Genomic DNA, 18,677 nt, shown 5'->3' on the forward strand with positions numbered 1-18,677 from the left:
TTTTCTCTCTATTCTTATAATTATTCTTAAAATTTTATTATTATTACTATTATTATTATTATTATTATTATTATTATTATTATTATTATTATTGTGATTATTATTATTGTTACTATTATCAACTAGTTCTGTAATGACCTACTGGCTAGGATGATCTTAAATATATATGTTGTAAGTAGTATGGATTACATGGTCTTTTGTATGATGTCTGAAGTCCCCACCCGCACTCCCCACACCCTTTCTGTCCCTCTCTCTCCCCTCCCTCTTCTCTCTACTTTCTTTTCTATCTCTCTCTCTCTCTGTCCCCTCCGGTCAAGTCCAGCATTAAGAGTTTGATTTAATAAAGTTTTTCATATCATCAAGAGGGACTTTATACATGTAGTATAAATCCCTGCTTGATAGAGTAAAATTGCCCAGCATCAGACGGCAGCCAGACATTCATTCTGTTTGCAACGATGCTGGACAAGACAGGTTAAAAAAAAAAAAAAAAAAAAAAAAAAGAAAACGGGGTAACACTTCTGCGGAGTAAACAGGGTAACAGTTCTGCCGCAGAGAAAACAGGGTAACACTTCTGCGGAGTAAACGGGTAACAGTTCTGCGGAGTAAACGGGGTAACAGTTCTGCTGCAGAGAAAACGGGGTAACACTTCTGCGGAGTAAAGAGGGTAACAGTTCTGCTGCAGAGAAAACGGGGTAACACTTCTGCGGAGTAAACAGGGTAACAGTTCTGCCGCAGAGAAAACGGGGTAACACTGCTGCGGAGTAAACGGGGTAACAGTTCTGCCGCAGAGAAAACAGGGTAACACTTCTGCGGAGTAAACGGGTAACAGTTCTGCGGAGTAAACGGGGTAACAGTTCTGCGGAGTAAACGGGGTAACAGTTCTGCTGCAGAGAAAACGGGGTAACACTTCTGCGGAGTAAACAGGGTAACAGTTCTGCCGCAGAGAAAACGGGGTAACACTGCTGCGGAGTAAACGGGGTAACAGTTCAGCCGCGGAGTAAACGAGGTAACACTTCTGCCGCAGAGTAAACGGGTAACAGTTCAGCCAGTTCAGCCAAAACTGGTTGGTCTGTGTTTCTGCACACCGACCTGAACTCGTGGTCGAGTAATCGTTAGATTTCTGTGATGCTTTCAGGTGACATTGTTATCAACAGGAAAAGTAGCTGCTGCAGAAGGAAGTTAAAATATTATTTAAACCTGATTCTGCAGACATGAAAAAGCAGAATACTGAAGCGAAATGTGATCCAGATCCGGGTCAGTTTCACAGACCAATTAAAGTTACCTGATAAGCTGTTTGACGCTCCAGGTGTGCTGGGACACCTGAGGGGCTTCCTGTTACATTTCTTGACCCCCTGGTTGGCATCAGACCGGTGAGGTTGCAGTTCTGCTTAAAGAGATAGAGACATGAGTGTGTTAATGGTGTGTTTGTGTTGCAGCTTTCGCCATACGACAACCTGCTGCTGTGCCAACCGGTCTCCTCCCCCCTCCCTCTCAGGTAAGTTCACTGCCGCAGTCACACCTGGTTTCAGCCGGCTTCTGCACCTACCTCTACTTCATCAGGTCCACAATGGTGGGATAGGGATATTTTCAGAGATTTTTCTCCATGTTGACATGATAGCGCCACACAGTTGACTTAATGGAGGGCTTGTTTTGTGACCTGGTGCATCCGAGGAGGGCGAAGCTTGTTTATAATCTGTGTGTGTGTGTGTGTGTGTGCGCGCCCGGCAGTGGTGCGAGCTTCCTGAAGCTTCTTCAGAACCTTGGTCCAGAGAACGCCTGCACACTGCTCCTCGCTGTCCTCACCGAACACAAACTGCTGCTGCACTCGCTGCGACCCGACGTCCTGACCTCCGTCAGCGAGGCCTTCGTCTCGGTAAGACCCTCCATGGTGTGGACGGTGGGACATAAACCTGGCGTCTCATGTAGGGAGTTATCTTCTGTCAGCTGTTCCTGCAGCTCAGCACACAGAAAACAAAGACTACAGGAGCCATGTTCATGTCAAACTCTTTATGAAAACAGAAAGATAAACATTGTTTTTCTACCTTGTCCTGTCCAGCATGGTGGCGGCAGAATGATGGTCTGGCTGCTGTTGTGCCGAACACATTTGCTCTGCCATGATGAGCTTTATGGGTTTAAGGCTCCTCCTGATCATCTGATTTTATATACATATATATATATATATATATATATATCTATATATATATATATATAGATATATGGTAGATAGATATATAGATATATATATATAGGTAGTATAGATAGATAGATAGATAGATAGATAGATAGATAGATAGATAGATAGATAGATAGATAGATAGATATATATGTATGTATGTATGTATGTATGTATGTAGGTAGGTAGGTAGGTAGGTAGGTAGGTAGATAGATAGATAGATAGATAGATAGATAGATAGATAGATAGATAGATGTATGTATGTATGTATGTATGTATGTATGTATGTATGTATGTATGTATGTATGTATGTATGTAGGTAGGTAGGTAGGTAGGTAGGTAGGTAGGTAGGTAGGTAGGTAGGTAGGTAGGTAGGTAGGTAGGTAGGTAGGTAGGTAGGTAGGTAGGTAGGTAGGTAGATAGATAGATTAGTGCTGGGCAACAATTAAAGTTTTAAATCACAAATAATCACATGAAATGTTGTGAATAATCACACTGTTACGCGCAAAATGTTCTTTTCCTTTAAAAGAAGGCCTACTGCTAAATGAAGGAAATCTAGTCAGTTTTGGTTTACAAACACTACATCAGGGGTGTTCAACCTGCGGCTCCGGAGCAGCCAGTGGGTCTCTGGACCTTCCACAGCAGCTCTTAATACATGGCTAATCATGCTAAAGAGCTAACTCATGTTTTTTATATATAGGTATAATAACAAATGCAGGTTTTTAGCAAATTTGCTGTTATTTTCATGGAACAATTGCATTGAATTTCCACAACATAATGACACTAAAAGTACCAGGAATATTTTTATATTTTATATCTACTTTTCTTGTCATTAGGTTGGAAACTATGAACTTTTTTTTCATAATTTTCCACAAATATCTACGTCCCATAGAAGACCCTTTTTGTCGGCCTTTTTCTAAGGAGATAGCTCTGCTATCTTGCTGCAAAAAGACTGTCAAAACATTATTTCCTGTTCCTTTTCCACCTGGAAAAATATCTTAACACTAACAGGTGAGTAAACATTAAGTTTTGATAGTTTCATGCAACTTATTTATTAGTACTACTGAAAACATGTTAAAATGCAGCTGTTGCCCTGAGGCTACATGGAACACTTCATATGTGAACCATCATGGAATCACTAAAGCAGCATTTTGTATAGCAGAGGTTTTGGTAGGATGTCCTCATGATCTTTGTGTTCATGTGAAAAAGACCTCTGGCAGCAACCAGGTAGCAACCAGTAGAGCAGCAGCATTAAACTGAAAGAAGAAGAAAAGGATGAAACTGAACAATCATGGTCCAGTTTGCAACCAGAGGTCCCGTCAGTCCGTTTCACTTCGTGCAGCAGCCAGTTACTGTTGAGCTGGTCCAGTCCAATCTGGTCTGGTCCGGTCTGGTCTGTGGGTCAGCTTTGATGGATCAGGTTGTTGATCAGATGAATTCATGGTCAGTAGATGTCTCCTGATAAAAGCTGAGTGTGTCTCCACCAGATGACCTTCCCTCTACGCTGGATCTGTCCCTACATCCCTCTGTGTCCACTGAGGTTGGCTGACGTCCTGCTGGCGCCCATGCCCTTCATCGTTGGCGTCCACTCCAGCTACTTCGACCTGTACGACCCCCCTGCTGAAGTGGTCTGTATTGACCTGGACACCAACACCATCTTCCAGTGAGTCCTGGTGGGACCAGAATGTAACTTCAAAAGGACCAGATTAAAACTTCAGAAACCATTAAATAAATCCAGATTTTAACTTTAAAAGAACCGGTCCATAACAAACAGATTTAAAGTGTATTCCTAAAAACTGGATTAAAACTTTAAAAAAAACACAAAGAATGTTTTTTTTAAACCTGATTAAAATCTTTAAGAACTGGTTCCTTAAACCAGATTTCTTTTTGATGGATGATGAGTCTGTCTGCTGGTGATCTGTTCATGGAGTCTGTCTCCATCTTCTGTCTCAGGTCAGAAGAAAAGAAGGTGTTGTCATGGCGATCGTTACCCAGGAAACCCGGCAAGACTTTGTTCAACACCCTGACAAACCTCCACAAGACCCTGGAGAAGAGTAAGTGATACCTGAGCAACTCCAGTCGCACGTGCACTCTCTTTTTTATCCCGCCCAGTTCTCTGTGCATCACACGTGCACGCTCTCCTTTATCCTGCAGTTTGCAGTTCCGGCCAGGAGGAGGCGACGCTGGAGTTCCTGCTGACGGACTACGACCAGATCTACAGGCGGCAGAAGCAGCTGGAGCTGGAGATCCAGGAGGCGTTCCTGCGCTTCATGAGCTGCCTGCTGCGGGGGTACCGAGCCTTCCTGTTGCCCATCACGACGGCGCCGTCGGACACCGCCACTGACTGCAGCTCCCTCTTCAACCTGCAGGGTGCGCCGCTCCTTCTCATGCCGCTGCAGTGCTGAACCTCTGAGGAGCTGCATCATCTGATCTTTATCGTTTATCTTCCAGGTTTTCTGAAGTCTCGGGACCGGACCCAGCAGAAGTTCTACACCCAGTTGACCCGGACTCAGATGTTCACACAGTTCATCGAGGAATGCTCCTTCGTCAGTGACCGACACGCCTGCCTCGAGTTCTTCGACGAGTGCGTCCAGAAGGTGGGCGTGGAGGCGGGTTGATCCTCAGACAAGGGTTGGACCGGCAGCGTGTTGACGGTTGTGTTTGTGTGAGCAGGTGGACGTGGAGAAACCGGAGGAGGTGAGGCTGATCGATCTGGATGAGACTCACTGCGGAGAGCATACCGTCTTTATCATGCCTCCAGAAGAGCCGCAGGAAGCCGACGGCTCCGAGAGCCCCGCCCTCTACAGGTATGTGTTGTAATGCTCCACTGGTTGAGCCCAGGAGTCCGACCAGCTGATAGGGATGCCTAATTTCTACTCTTGTTTGCAGTTACGAGACCTTCCCCACCCTGAAACCAGAGCTGTTTGACCGACCTCAGGACCAGCTCCGGGTCCCGGCTAAAGGCAGCGCCCCCAGCAGCCCCGCCCCCCGACGTACCAAACAGGTAACGGAAATATTCAGTCAGGAGTCTGGACTCCTGATGATTTTCCTGACAGTCTGAGGAAGATCAGAGAAAAACGCCTTAAAATTCAGTTAAGTGGATGAATCAGGGACAGTTAGGCTCTACCAGACCTCTTCGGTTCTACCAGACGTCTTTGGGTCTACCAGACGTCTTCGGTTCTACCAGACGTCTTTGGGTCTACCAGACGTCTTTGGGTCTACCAGACCTCTTTGGTTCTACCAGACCTCTTTGGTTCTACCAGACGTCTTTGGTTCTGCCAGACCTCTTCGGTTCTACCAGACCTCTTTGGTTCTACCAGACGTCTTCGGTTCTGCCAGACCTCTTCGGTTCTACCAGACGTCTTTGGGTCTACCAGACCTCTTTGGTTCTACCAGACCTCTTTGGTTCTACCAGACGTCTTCGGTTCTGCCAGACCTCTTCGGTTCTACCAGACCTCTTTGGGTCTACCAGACGTCTTCGGTTCTACCAGACGTCTTTGGGTCTACCAGACGTCTTTGGGTCTACCAGACCTCTTTGGTTCTACCAGACCTCTTTGGTTCTACCAGACGTCTTCGGTTCTGCCAGACCTCTTCGGTTCTACCAGACCTCTTTGGTTCTACCAGACGTCTTCGGTTCTGCCAGACCTCTTCGGTTCTACCAGACGTCTTTGGGTCTACCAGACCTCTTTGGGTCTACCAGACCTCTTTGGGTCTACCAGACCTCTTTGGTTCTACCAGACCTCTTTGGTTCTACCAGACGTCTTCGGTTCTGCCAGACCTCTTCGGTTCTACCAGACCTCTTTGGTTCTACCAGACGTCTTCGGTTCTGCCAGACCTCTTCGGTTCTACCAGACCTCTTCGGTTCTACCAGACGTCTTTGGGTCTACCAGACCACTACTGGTCCTAATGGAACTACCACGGCTGTATCACCTGTTCCTCCTGCATCTCCATCACACGTCTCTCCTGACTGCACGTCACTGATCTCCATCAGCATTCTTTGTTCAGCTGCTGAGAAAATGAAGCTCTCGGTTTGCTCTCTTTTCTGCTGCTCCTCCTTTCCACCATCCACTCATCAGGGCTTCCTACGTTCCTCAGGACCTCCCACATAGCCAGGCTTTGTAAGCCTCGCTTGGATTAGCTCAACTAGATGCAGCTGGAATGTGTTAGTGGAACGATTTAAGCCTTAATTCAGAGATGGTGTTAGTTCAAGCGAATGTAACGCGGGTGCCAAAACCCCTCTCACTGTGTTCTCTTGCCCTGCCTTTTTGCTCTTTGATCCTCACGTGTCTTGCATGCCTTTGGTCACATGACTGCGATCGACCAATTAGCTAGCTTTATTAAGCGCTACCCGGAAGCTACCGGTAACATGCGAGGGGAGAGCCAGACAAATGTTTGCTACGAGGAGCCGACTATCAGTCCAAAACCGCCGCAAATGACTGCGCATTTAAATGAAATAAGCAGAATCTGCCAGATCTAGATGGCGAGCTAACCCCAACGAACCTGAATCAACTCAGCTGCTGAAGATTCCTACCAGGAACCCCTCCATCCCTCTGCTCAGTTCGGGCTGGTAGGAGGCTCCTGTAGCCGACACGAACTCTTGCACTCGCTCACACACTTATTCTGCGACCCATTGCTCCAGCTACTTACGCTATTCCCGCACATGGACGTCCCTCTGAACTTGTATATTTGGGTCGTATGAACTGTTAACGTTCACTCTGCGTTGGACTATGCGTGTGAGCTTTCCATTGATCTGTGCTCTCCCGATCAATGTTGAATTGAATATTGGATTTGAATATTGAACCATTGTAAATAGCCTTTGAACTGGGTAAATTTGAATATTGAAATCTTGTAACACATTGTGGGTTTTTTACTCTTTACAATGGCCATTCTCTCTCTCTGAATTCTGAATGTTAAATGTATGTTTTGTCTTTGTCTCTAATTATATTCAATACATGGTACCATCAAAAGTAACCCTTCCAGTCTTTGCCTCCTCTCTCTTTGAGCTGTACCTTACTCTTCTGAGCACTAGTCCGCTACGATTACATTACATATTGTTAGTACCTAGGGTCCCTCATTTATTCACCACTTAGTGATTAGTGACCATTTTGTGCAACATATATGCTACATAATTTGCTTTCCTGATGCAGCCTGGCTTTCTGTAGCTACGTTGGTGGAATACTTCCCAGAGTCCCGAACCAGGAAGCAAGTCTAACATACCCAGACATTCAGGATCCTGATCAGTGGTTCTACGAAGCTGGTTATCAACTCGGTAACTCAACCCAGGGTTTTCCATCTGGATCAGAGCACGCTCACAAAGGGGCGGAGTTTGCAGCATCTGACCAATCGCAGACATGGAGAAACCCTGCAGAGCAGCTACTTGACCGTGGAGGAGCAGACCGTTATTCTTCACTAATATGAAGAATTAAACACATCATCCAGGTCACAAGCAGCACTGTTGCCGTAGTAACAGCCAGACATGACTGATTATTACAGCCCAGACGTTTGGGGCGGAGCTTCCTCAGTTCCTTCCTTTACTTCATAGATGGATGGATGATGGATGGATAGATGGATGGATGGATGGATGATGGATGGAAAGATGGATGATGGATGGATGGATGGATGATGGATGGATGGATGGATGGATGATGGATGGATGGATGGATGGATAGATGGATGATGGATGGATAGATGGATGATGGATGGATGGATGGATGGATGATGGATGGATGGATAGATGGATGATGGATGGATGGATGGATGATGGATGGATGATGGATGGATGGATGGATGGATGATGGATGGATAGATGGATGATGGATGGATGGATGGATGATGGATGGATGGATGGATAGATGGATGATGGATGGATGGATGGATGGATGGATGATGGATGGATGATGGATGGATGGATGGATGATGTATGGATGATGGATGTATGTATGGATGATGTATGGATGATGGATGGATAGATGGACGGATGGATGGATGATGGATGGATGGATGATGGATGGATAGATGGATGATGGATGGATGGATGGATGATGTATGTATGGATGGATGGATGGATGATGGATGGATGTATGGATGATGGATGGATGGATGATGGATGTATGGATGATGGATGGATGGATGGATGGATGGATGATGAATGGATGGATGGATAGATGGACGGATGGATGGATGATGGATGGATGGATGGATGGATGATGGATGGATAGATGGATGATGGATGGATGGATGGATGGATGGATGGATGATGAATGGATAGATGGACGGATAGATGGATGATGGATGGATGGATGGATGGATGGATGATGGATGGATGGATGGATGGATGGATGGATGGATGATGGATGGATAGATGGATGATGGATGGATAGATGGATGATGGATGGATGGATGGATGGATGGATGGATGATGAATGGATAGATGGATGGATGGATAGATGGATGATGGATGGATAGATGGATGGATGATGGATGGATGGATGGATGATGAATGGATAGATGGACGGATGGATGGATGATGGATGGATGGACGGATGGATGGATGGATGGATGGATGATAGATGGACGGATGGATGGATGGATGATGGATGGATGGATGGATGATAGATGGACGGATGGATGGATGGATGGATGGATGGATGGATGGATGGATGGATGGATGATGAATGGATAGATGGACGGATGGATGGATGGACGGATGGATGGATGGATGGATGATAGATGGACGGATGAGGATGGATGGATGGACGGATGGATGATAGATGGACGGATGGATAGATGGACGGATGGATGGATGGACGGATGGATGGATGGATGGATGATAGATGGACGGATGGATGGATGGATGGATGGATGGATGATAGATGGACGGATGGATGGATGGATGGACGGATGGACAGACGGATGGAATCTTTTCTAGACGTTTGTTTGAGCCACTGGGACTTTGTAACGTCTGCCTGAAAGCAGCAACTGATGTTTTACATTAAAGGTCCCATATTATCCAAAATCCACTTTCTAAAGGTTTTCTAACAGTCTTGTCCTCACAGCCTGTGTGAGGCCCAAGAATTAGAAAATCCCGTCTCCTCTCTCGTTTGCTCCACTTTTTAGCGAATGTTTGCTCAAACGGGTGATCTGAGATCTTTCCCCCCCGCAGTGGATGCTGCCATTGACCCGCCCCCCCGGCTAGCTGAGCCTGCCCCCTAAAACCACCGAGCGGGCGCCAGCCAAAGGCGGCTCCTCTCCCAGAGAGGGGCGTGGCCAGGCTCCACTCTTGAACATTTAGAGGTTCAGACACAGAAACGGCTGTTCTCAGCAGAGCTCATAGAGAACATCTGGAACGGCTGAGATGAAGGACCAAGGCTGGATCTGGGCTCAAACAATGTTGTTGGACCTCTGACGCCCGTATGATGTCGTTGAAAAAATGTATAATGTGGGACCTTTAAGATCTTTAGAAGTGTGAGCATCATTATCTCAGATCAACCCTGGTGGAGCTAAACGGGAACAAGAACGAGGACAGAAACATCCAGAGACCAGGCTTCATTTCTTCATCTGTTCCTAAAAACTCTCCGAGCCTCCTCTCACCATCCACCACCAACGTGGACGGGATCTTCTAAGAGTGGGCGGGGCTTGTCCAGTAGATCTGATTGGTCAGGATGTGGAGCTTTTACACTTGTTGACCTCTGATCCAGAACAGAACCTGCTCCGGAGCAGGCTAGCCGTTCAGCTAAGTTACCATGGTGATTTACCTGGTAAGAAGTGAACCAGCTTCGTAGGACAGAAACCCCTGAAGTTTCCTCCATGAGAGAAAATCCAGCTTCCTGGTTCAGGTCTCTGGTTGACTCTGGTTAAGGGTCTGTGAAATCAGGCTGAAACTGGAGTTCTCTGAGGTTTAACTGTGACCCAGTTTCTCCTGACTGGAGATGATCTGAATTTAATGAATCTGCATGAATTTTTCACCACTTTGGGGGTTGTGTTCAGATCAGGAGGAGAAACCATGAATCAGCACCCTTCATGACCCACATATTTCTGTTTACCACAACTTTATTTATTAAGCACCTTAAAACACCCACAGCTGCTCACAAATGAAATCAATATAAATAAAAACATGAAACACAAAAGCAGCTAAACCATAGACTGTATATAAAAGATGGGCAGAGCCTCTGTGACGTCACCCGTAGGTATCTGAAGAGCTGAATTGAAGTTCGTTGGATGTTCCCACCGTCGCCGTCTTGGTAGCGTCACGCATGTCTTTAGTCTCGGAAAATCCAAAAATGGGCAACGAGGCGGAGCTGAGTGGGGGTGAATGATTGACAACCATCAAACTCCAAGCTGCCTTTAGCTAAGCGCTAACCGAGCTAACCCCAAGCTAATGGTAGCTAACCAGCTAATGGAGGTAGGCGGGCTAAAGCTAAGGCACAATGTTAGCCGGCTAAAAACCGCGGTTTGGCTTCTCTCTCCTTTCTTGCTGTGGATATTGGATAATAATAATAGTAATAATACATTTTATTTGTTGGCGCCTTTCTAGACACTCAAGGTCACCTTCCAGGATAAAACACAAGAGTAAAACAAATCAATAAATACATTCATAAATTAACGGATACATAAAAAAATAATAAAAGCAGTGTGAAATATTACAGTGAGGATGCCAGTTTAAACAGATGTGTTTTGAGTTTGGATTTGAACAGTTGTATAGAATCAGAGTTACGGAGGTCTGGGGGGAGATGAGGAGCAGAGCAGCTGAAAGCTCTGCTCCCCATGGTAACAAGGCGGGCTGGGGGGACGATGAGGTGGATGGAGGACGAGGATGTGAGGGAACGGACTGGTATGGAGACATGGAGGAGATCAGAAAGGTAGGGAGGAGCGAGGTGATGGATGGCCTTGTAGGTGAACAGCAGGATTTTGTAGTGGATGCGGTAGGTGACGGGGAGCCAGTGGAGCTGCTGCAGAACAGGGGTAATGTGATGGGTGGAGGCAGTTCTTGTAATGACCCGGGCTGCAGCATTCTGAACCAGTTGAAGTTTATGAAGAGTTTTTTGGGGAAGACCGAACAGAAGGGAGTTACAGTAGTCGAGACGGGAGGTGACAAGACTGTGAACGAGTATGGCGGCGGTGTGAGGGGTGAGGGAGGGGCGGAGGCGTTGATATTACGAAGGTGAAAATATGCTGATCGGGTTATGTTATTGATATGTGATGTGAAAGACAGAGTGCTGTCAAGAATGACACCCAGACTCTTTACCTGAGGGGAGGGGGAAATGGAAGAATCATCAATGGGAATGGAGAAACTGTCAGATCTGGAGAGAGTGGATTTGGTGCCTACTAGTAAAATTTCTGTTTTGCTGCTGTTTAGTTTAAGAAAATTTGAGGTGAACCAGGATTTAATCTCTTGAAGACAATCTGTGAGGGAAGATGGTGGGAGGGTAGAGTTAGGCTTGGTGGAGAGGTAGAGCTGGGTGTCATCCGCGTAGCAATGAAAATGTATGCGGTGTTTTCTAAAAATATAACCGAGGGGGAGGAGGTAGATGAGGAACAGCAGGGGCCCAAGGACAGAGCCCTGGGGCACACCAGTGGTAACTGGGAATGACTGGGAGGTAAATGTTTTCAACTGGATGAACTGAGTGCGGCCGGAGAGGTATGATTTGAACCAGCTGAGGGGGTGTGAGTGATGCCGATGGAGGAGAGTCTATCCAGAAGGATGGAGTGGGAAATGGTGTCAAAGGCCGCACTCAGATCAAGGAGGATGAGAATAGATAAGAGACCGGAGTCAGCTGCCAGGAGGAGGTCATTAGTGATTTTAAGTAATGCGGATTCGGTGCTGTGGAGTGGGCGGAAACCAGATTAAAAATGCTCATACAGATTGTTGTGGGATAAATGGGCTTGGAGCTGAGAGGCAACTGCTTTTTCCAGGATTTTTAAATAAATGGGAGATTGGAAATGGGACGGAGGTTATTGAGATTGTTGGGATCCAAACCAGGTTTCTTAAGTGTAGGGGTGATGGCAGCTGTTTTTAACAGTGAGGGAACAAGTCCAGAGGTGAGGGAGGAGTGAATGATGTGGGTAATTAGAGGTGCCAGTGAGGACGCAGATGCTTTGACAAGGATGGTTGGGAGGGGGTCTAATCGACATGTGGATGATTTGGATTTTCTTATTAGTTCAGAAATGGCAGAGACGGGGGGAAGAGAGAAAGCAGAAAGGGAGAGGGAAGGAGGCAGAGAGGAAATTATTGGTGGTGGATTGTAGGAGATCTTTGGAACGAGCTGTTGGTGAATATTCTGAATTTTGGAGGTGAAGAATGAAATCAAGCTGTTACAGAATGCAGAGGAGGCTATGTGTGGAGGAAGGGAGTCAGGTGGTTGGGTGATAGTATATCATTGATATATTGATAGGATACCTGTCAATCAAAAGGACACGCCCCTAATTATACTGAATTTCAAGGGGAGTCTAACATGGGAGTCTAACATGGGAGTCTATGGGGATTTGCTCTGTTTTGGAACCAGATCCAAGTGGATGAGGGAGGAACTTGAATTTTTTGCTCGTCTGCAAAGGCTTCACATTTTACAGGTGGAGGTTGCTGCTTGAGCTAAACAGAATAAAAACCAATTAAACAAAAACAAATTGTTTTTTGCTGGGGGGGAGTTGCCACACATTATTTGGCCTTACAATATCCAGAAATCAAAGCTGGAGTTTCTGTTTATGGAATAGTTCGTGAAAGGGAGGACGCATACGCGCTTAAGAGCCCGACACTATTCATATTTGCTGAGAAGGATGAGGTTATCCCTCTAGACCAGGTTAGATCCTTAGAAGCAAAGCTGAAAAGAGAAATGCACTGTGGACTACCAGGTGAAAATATTCCCCAATCAGACTCATGGCTTTGTCCACCGCAAGAGAGAGGATATTAACCCTGCTGACAAACCCTACATCCAGGAGGCCAGGGCAGACATGCTCAACTGGCTCAACAAGTACATATAAGTAAGATTAAGTGGAAATCTGATGCAAGTCATGTTTAAGAAACAAAAAGTACCTTAAATAGTCAGTCAGAACCTTGTGGACCATCTAGCACTTTGACTTTGTTGTTGTGCAAAACAAAGCTGTAATAAAAACTGATGTATTTCTGCTAAAAAAACACAAAAACAAATAAAATCAAATAAAACTAAGTTTCGCCGGGTTGGAAGCCAAAGAATAAAAACGGGTTTTAAGACGAGTTTTAAAAATAGACGTGAAGGCGCCTCTCTGATGTAAAGGCAGCAGAGGTCCTGTCCCCTCTGAGCTCCTCCCGGACCAGGGGCCTCATTTCTTAATCTGGAACAAAAACCGGTGTACGCCAAATATAGTCAACTTTTGTTATTTATAAAAACCAAACTTGATGGGAAAATGTTCCTTCCTCCACGGCTACACTGACCCAGACGTACGCACAAAATCTAGAGAAACAGGAAACGGTGACACCAACGGTCCAGAATAAAACCAGGAAATGATGTGAAATGTGAGACGTTTGTACACAATCCACTATCACCTTTCACACCACATGTTAGATATTAAAGCTGTTTGTAGAAATAAAGACACATTCCATATTAATCCTCCTAAGAGCCACGCTCGGGAAAACCAGGATTTCCAGGAAAAAGGGAGATGATGTTAATAAGAAGCTCAACCACTAAAACATGTTCTGTCATTGTGGAACAAAACTTCATGTTATAAAACCATCCAGATAAATAAGGAGCCAGTCTGCTGCCAGCATGTAGCATCAGTGTGGAAAGTAGCTTTGGTCCTTCATTCCAGCAGAGCGGGACCAGACTGGAGGCTGGAGGTCTAGAAGTGATGCTACGCTAACGAAACACACAAGAGGAGGATTTCCTTTATTTATTCTTACACAATGTTTTTATTCTTGTCCTCATTTCTGTTCACACGTCTTTATTTCCTGCAACTCCTAACCACCTGGTTAATGGCGGTGATTGTGTCCCTCTGCCCCGCCCACCCAGCTGGAACATCCAGCAACTAGAAAGAAATATTTAACACTAAATAAACTGCTACCAATCCCAGATGTATCTGTACATATTTATTTTATAAATGAAAAGAAATCACCGGTAGCATTGCTGTCATTTAACGACGCTTTTCATCTGTCTGATCATTGAATTTTGGCTTTCCGCATGGCAGACGGATGTTTTACCGAACATGCCGCCGAACTACCGCCTGCAGTTTGCTTTGCTACGCACAGTTTTATAAATAAGGCCCCGGTACCTGCAGGAGCAGCCGGTCAGCAAAGGCGAGGAGACGTTTACACCTAATAAACAGTGTAAGGAAATAACATCCGTTTACTGACCTGCTTGATCAGAGTGGCTCTAACCTGGATTTCCTCTTCCTCCTCCTCCTCCTCTTCCTCTCATTTTCTACCACATCAGCAACAAGACCAAAGATTTCTCTCTAAAGATTCTCCTAAACCATCAAAGTTCACTTTCTCCCAGCTGTTCCTCCTGATCTTCATCAGTCCACAGCTGTTCCTCCTCATCTTCACCAGTCCACAGCTGTTCCTCCTCATCTTCATCAGTCGGCCTCTGTTCCTCCTCATCTTCACCAGTCTGCCGCTGTTCCTCCTCAGCTTCATCAGTCGGCCTCTGTTCCTCCTCATCTTCACCAGTCCACAGCTGTTCCTCCTCATCTTCACCAGTCCACAGCTGTTCCTCCTCATCTTCACCAGTCCACAGCTGTTCCTCCTCCTCTTCATCAGTCCACAGCTGGTCCTCATCTTCATCAGTCCACAGCTGTTCCTCCTCAATCTTCATCAGTCGGCCTCTGTTCCTCCTCATCTTCACCAGTCCACAGCTGTTCCTCCTCATCTTCACCAGTCCACAGCTGTTCCTCCTCATCTTCATCAGTCCACAGCTGTTCCTCCTCATCTTCATCAGTCCACAGCTGGTCCTCATCTTCATCAGTCCACAGCTGTTCCTCCTCAATCTTCATCAGTCGGCCTCTGTTCCTCCTCATCTTCATCAGTCCACAGCTCTTCGTCCTCATCTTCATCAGTCCACAGCTGTTCGTCCTCATTTCGGAGAAAGTGAACCAGACCACCCCAGAACCGTCCCACTTGAAACCAGGACTTAGACACCTGTGATCGTAAACATGGATGTAAAAACTGTTTTTAACAGCAACCATGTTGTTTGTTGTTCAGGTGAAACCAGGAAGTAAACCTTTCTGTTTCTGGTTCCTGTAGAGTCTGGACTCCAGACAGCAGGGGACTCTGCAGCAACAGCTTCAGTGGGTTCAAACATCTGTCAGGTTCTGCAGGTTCTGATTAGATGGTTCTGTTTATGTCTGCAGGAGATCAAGTTGGCCCAGAAGCGGGCTCAGAAGTACTCTGCGGTTCCAGACATGTGGTCCAAGTGTCTGCTGGGTCACTGTTACGGCCTCTGGTTCATCTACCTGCCCACCTTCGTCCGGGCCGAAAGCGCCAAGGTCCGCGCCCTGCACACTGCCTACGACGTCCTCAAACACATGGAGAACCGCAAGGTGGTGCTGCCGGATGAGGTGAGACTGACCGGGTCACTGCTGGGTCACAGTTTGAGCTCAGCTCAGGTTCTAGTCCAAGCCAGTCAGCTCCTGGTGGATCTGTGGTGGTGGTCGGCTCCAGTACTGGTCTATTCCTGGTTAATGAAAACAGCCTGGTCAGCCATCCTGATCCAGTCCTAAACCAGTCCATATCCAGTCCAGATCCAGTCCTGATCCACTCCAGATCCAGACTCATTTTTTTCTGTATTTCCAGTAAAACAGGAAACAGTTTCAGTGATTTACTGAAACATATTCCTACATAAATATATATCCATCATTGCGATCAGAACCAGAGTTGGTCCAGTTCTGAGAAGCTTTAAGACTGATACCAATGTTCATTAGTTTCCTCCAGCGGCCTCATAGGCCATGTTTTTATCCAGACTTTTATAGCATATTTACTTTCTTTGGACATGTGATAAATTGCTGATCACATCTCTGTCGAGATCTGGGTTCTGGAGAGGATCCGTCCCTCAATCAAACCCTTTTCCACTGATCTTCAGTCCAGTTCTTGGGTCATGTGACCTCAGCCTTTTCTGGCTTCCTAACAGACACGTTTCCATGGAGACCATTTCTGATGAGGCTTCGGATCAGCTGAAGGTCCAGATGCATCTCTCAGGTCCTGGTTCAGGTCTTTGCTGGTTTTACAGGTGAAACTAAAGAAATGGGAACAAATGAAGCGTCTTTGTGAAAAAGAGCTTAAAGATCCAGTTTAAACCGGTTCTTTGCTGAGTCGTCTGTTATGTGTCGACACATCTCTGGTTCGTCCTGCGAGTCAGGAGCCTTTTACCCTGAAGGACTCAGAGTCTGAGTTAAGTTCCTCTGGACCTGGTCCGGTACCAAGACTGGACTGGAAATGAGCGAAAAGCAGAAAAACTCACCTTCAGAAAGCAGAAAACTGTTGATGAAAAATACAACAAAGTTAAAGATGAAGACATGAGGACTGGACCAGGACTTTATTGTGTTTTTAGGCAGAGAATAAATGTAAGTAAATGTAAAGTCTGTTGGAGTATAACAGTTTGTTTGTTTGTATGTGTGCGTGTGTGTGTTTGTTTTAGGTGTGTTACCGGATCCTGATGCAGCTGTGTGGCCTGTACGGTCAGCCAGTCCTCGCGGTCCGGGTCCTGCTAGAGATGAAGAAGGCTGGAATCACACCCAACACCATCACCTACGGATACTACAACAAGGTCCAGAACAAACACACACTGAACCCTGAATGTGACCACAGGAAACACACACACATACACACACACACACACACACACACACAAGCACTTGTCTGGTTTTATTGTTTATTAATCGTCACCACTAGGGGGCGGAGTTTGACCAGACCAGGTCTAGTTTATTCTTCCATATTCATTTGTTTATTTACATTTTCTTCTTCATGTCAATCAAATGATGATGAGGAAAACTAACTCTTCATTAGTTTCTGTTTTTTGATCTTCTTGCTGATGCTGCAGATTGTACAAGTTGATTGGATGACTAATCAGATGTCCTCTCTGTCTTCAGGCCGTTCTGGAAAGCAAGTGGCCGTCCACCAATCAGGGTGGACGTCTCCTCTGGGCCAAGCTGAGGAACGTCCTGTTGGCTGTGGCCCAGTTCAGACAACCAATCAGACGGCGGGAGAAGAGCAGCTCCGTGGGATCCAGAGGAGGTCAGCCATGTTTGATCCGGAAATGACTGATCAGAGGTGGAAGTTCAGTAGGTCACAGGTTCCGTAGGTCAGGTTCTGTAGGCCGAGTTCTGCTGGTCGGAGGTTTTGTTGGTCAGGTTTCATAAGTCAGATGTTTCATAGTGGTTCTATAGGTCAGGCTCTGTGGGTCGGATTCTGCTTCTTCAGGGTTTTTGAAGATTGTTTGAATTCCAGCTGAAACTCAGAATTCAATCTGAATCCAGATCAAAGTGGCTTGGTCCTGCACCTCCAGCCACCTGATGACAGTCCTGTCTGAGCTCGGTTTTTCAATAATGATGTCCACAGAGACCCAGTGCTAGAAAACATCTGGTCCAGGTTTTGGTAAACGGCAGAAAGCTCTTGAACTCTTCGACTACTTTGTGGTAATTATTGTAACTCATTTTGTTCTGCAGTCGGCTGTTCCGTAGGTTCTGCGGGCGGCTGTTCCGTAGTTCTGCGGGCGGCTGTTCCGCCGGTTCTGCGGGCGGCTGTTCTGTAGGTTCTGCAGGCGGCTGTTCCGTAGTTCTGCGGGCGGCTGTTCTGTAGGTTCTGCAGGCGGCTGTTCCGTAGTTCTGCGGGCGGCTGTTCTGTAGGTTCTGCAGGCGGCTGTTCCATAGTTCTGCGGGCGGCTGTTCTACAGTTGCCAGTTTTGCTCAGTCTTTTTCCTGCTGGTGTAGGGTTCTGGATTTAAATCAGTCCTGATGTGTTTCTGGAGGAACAGGGTCTCGCTGCTGTGAATGATGAAGGTCTCTCTGTTTGTAAAGAAGATCCTGCTATGGACCCGGATCAAAGGCCCCGCCCCCACTCCGCTCTGATTCGTCAGTCCAGCTGGAGCGGTCTGAGTGAAAGCTCCAGTCACGAGTCTTTGACCGGTCACATGGTGAAGAGCAGCAGCCTGAACAGCATGAAGACATCCAGCGACAGTAAGAAAAGAAGATCTCAGCCGATCCCAGCTTCCTCTTGCTCAGAACTTCTGGATCACTTCTTCTAACTTTCCTTTTTTCGTCCTACAGAGATCAGACCTTCCAAGAAGACCCTCCTGCCGAACTCTGGGACGAATGGCCATGGAGACATCAGCTCTGGGAAACCTCCTCTGGGACGGCGAGACACGTCCACGCCACCTCCAGCGACCCCCGGTGGACTGGTGGTCCGTCGCAGTCAGGTCTGCCTTTCCAACTTCCACAACGAGTGCACAGAGTCGGCCGACATGGAGGCAGACTACCGCTGTCATCCGGCATCAAGAGACGGCAGGTGAGTGATCACCTGCTTCAGGTGTGAGCAGGTTTCTTATTC

The 18,677-nt window shown here is 46.5% G+C and overlaps 1 protein-coding gene across 3 annotated transcripts in view; it reads left to right on the forward strand.

The window, feature by feature from the left end:
• Window positions 1-18,677, forward strand: part of LOC121641527 (DENN domain-containing protein 4B-like) — a 60,881-nt gene that overhangs the window by 30,102 nt on the left and 12,102 nt on the right. For 2 of the 3 annotated variants that reach the window (XM_041987713.1, XM_041987711.1), the window contains exons 8-20: window positions 1,437-1,495; window positions 1,729-1,873; window positions 3,661-3,836; window positions 4,127-4,227; window positions 4,328-4,543; window positions 4,625-4,770; window positions 4,847-4,980; window positions 5,063-5,177; window positions 15,488-15,694; window positions 16,771-16,899; window positions 17,222-17,366; window positions 18,149-18,307; window positions 18,398-18,635. In XM_041987713.1, coding sequence (XP_041843647.1) covers window positions 1,437-1,495; window positions 1,729-1,873; window positions 3,661-3,836; window positions 4,127-4,227; window positions 4,328-4,543; window positions 4,625-4,770; window positions 4,847-4,980; window positions 5,063-5,177; window positions 15,488-15,694; window positions 16,771-16,899; window positions 17,222-17,366; window positions 18,149-18,307; window positions 18,398-18,635 — 1,970 coding nt within the window. The remainder of the gene's footprint in view (window positions 1-1,436; window positions 1,496-1,728; window positions 1,874-3,660; window positions 3,837-4,126; window positions 4,228-4,327; window positions 4,544-4,624; window positions 4,771-4,846; window positions 4,981-5,062; window positions 5,178-15,487; window positions 15,695-16,770; window positions 16,900-17,221; window positions 17,367-18,148; window positions 18,308-18,397; window positions 18,636-18,677) is intronic. The other variant, XM_041987712.1, reaches the window with a different exon arrangement.

The sequence above is a fragment of the Melanotaenia boesemani genome, chromosome 6 (assembly GCF_017639745.1).
Source record: "Melanotaenia boesemani isolate fMelBoe1 chromosome 6, fMelBoe1.pri, whole genome shotgun sequence".
NCBI classification, from domain to species: domain Eukaryota; kingdom Metazoa; phylum Chordata; class Actinopteri; order Atheriniformes; family Melanotaeniidae; genus Melanotaenia; species Melanotaenia boesemani.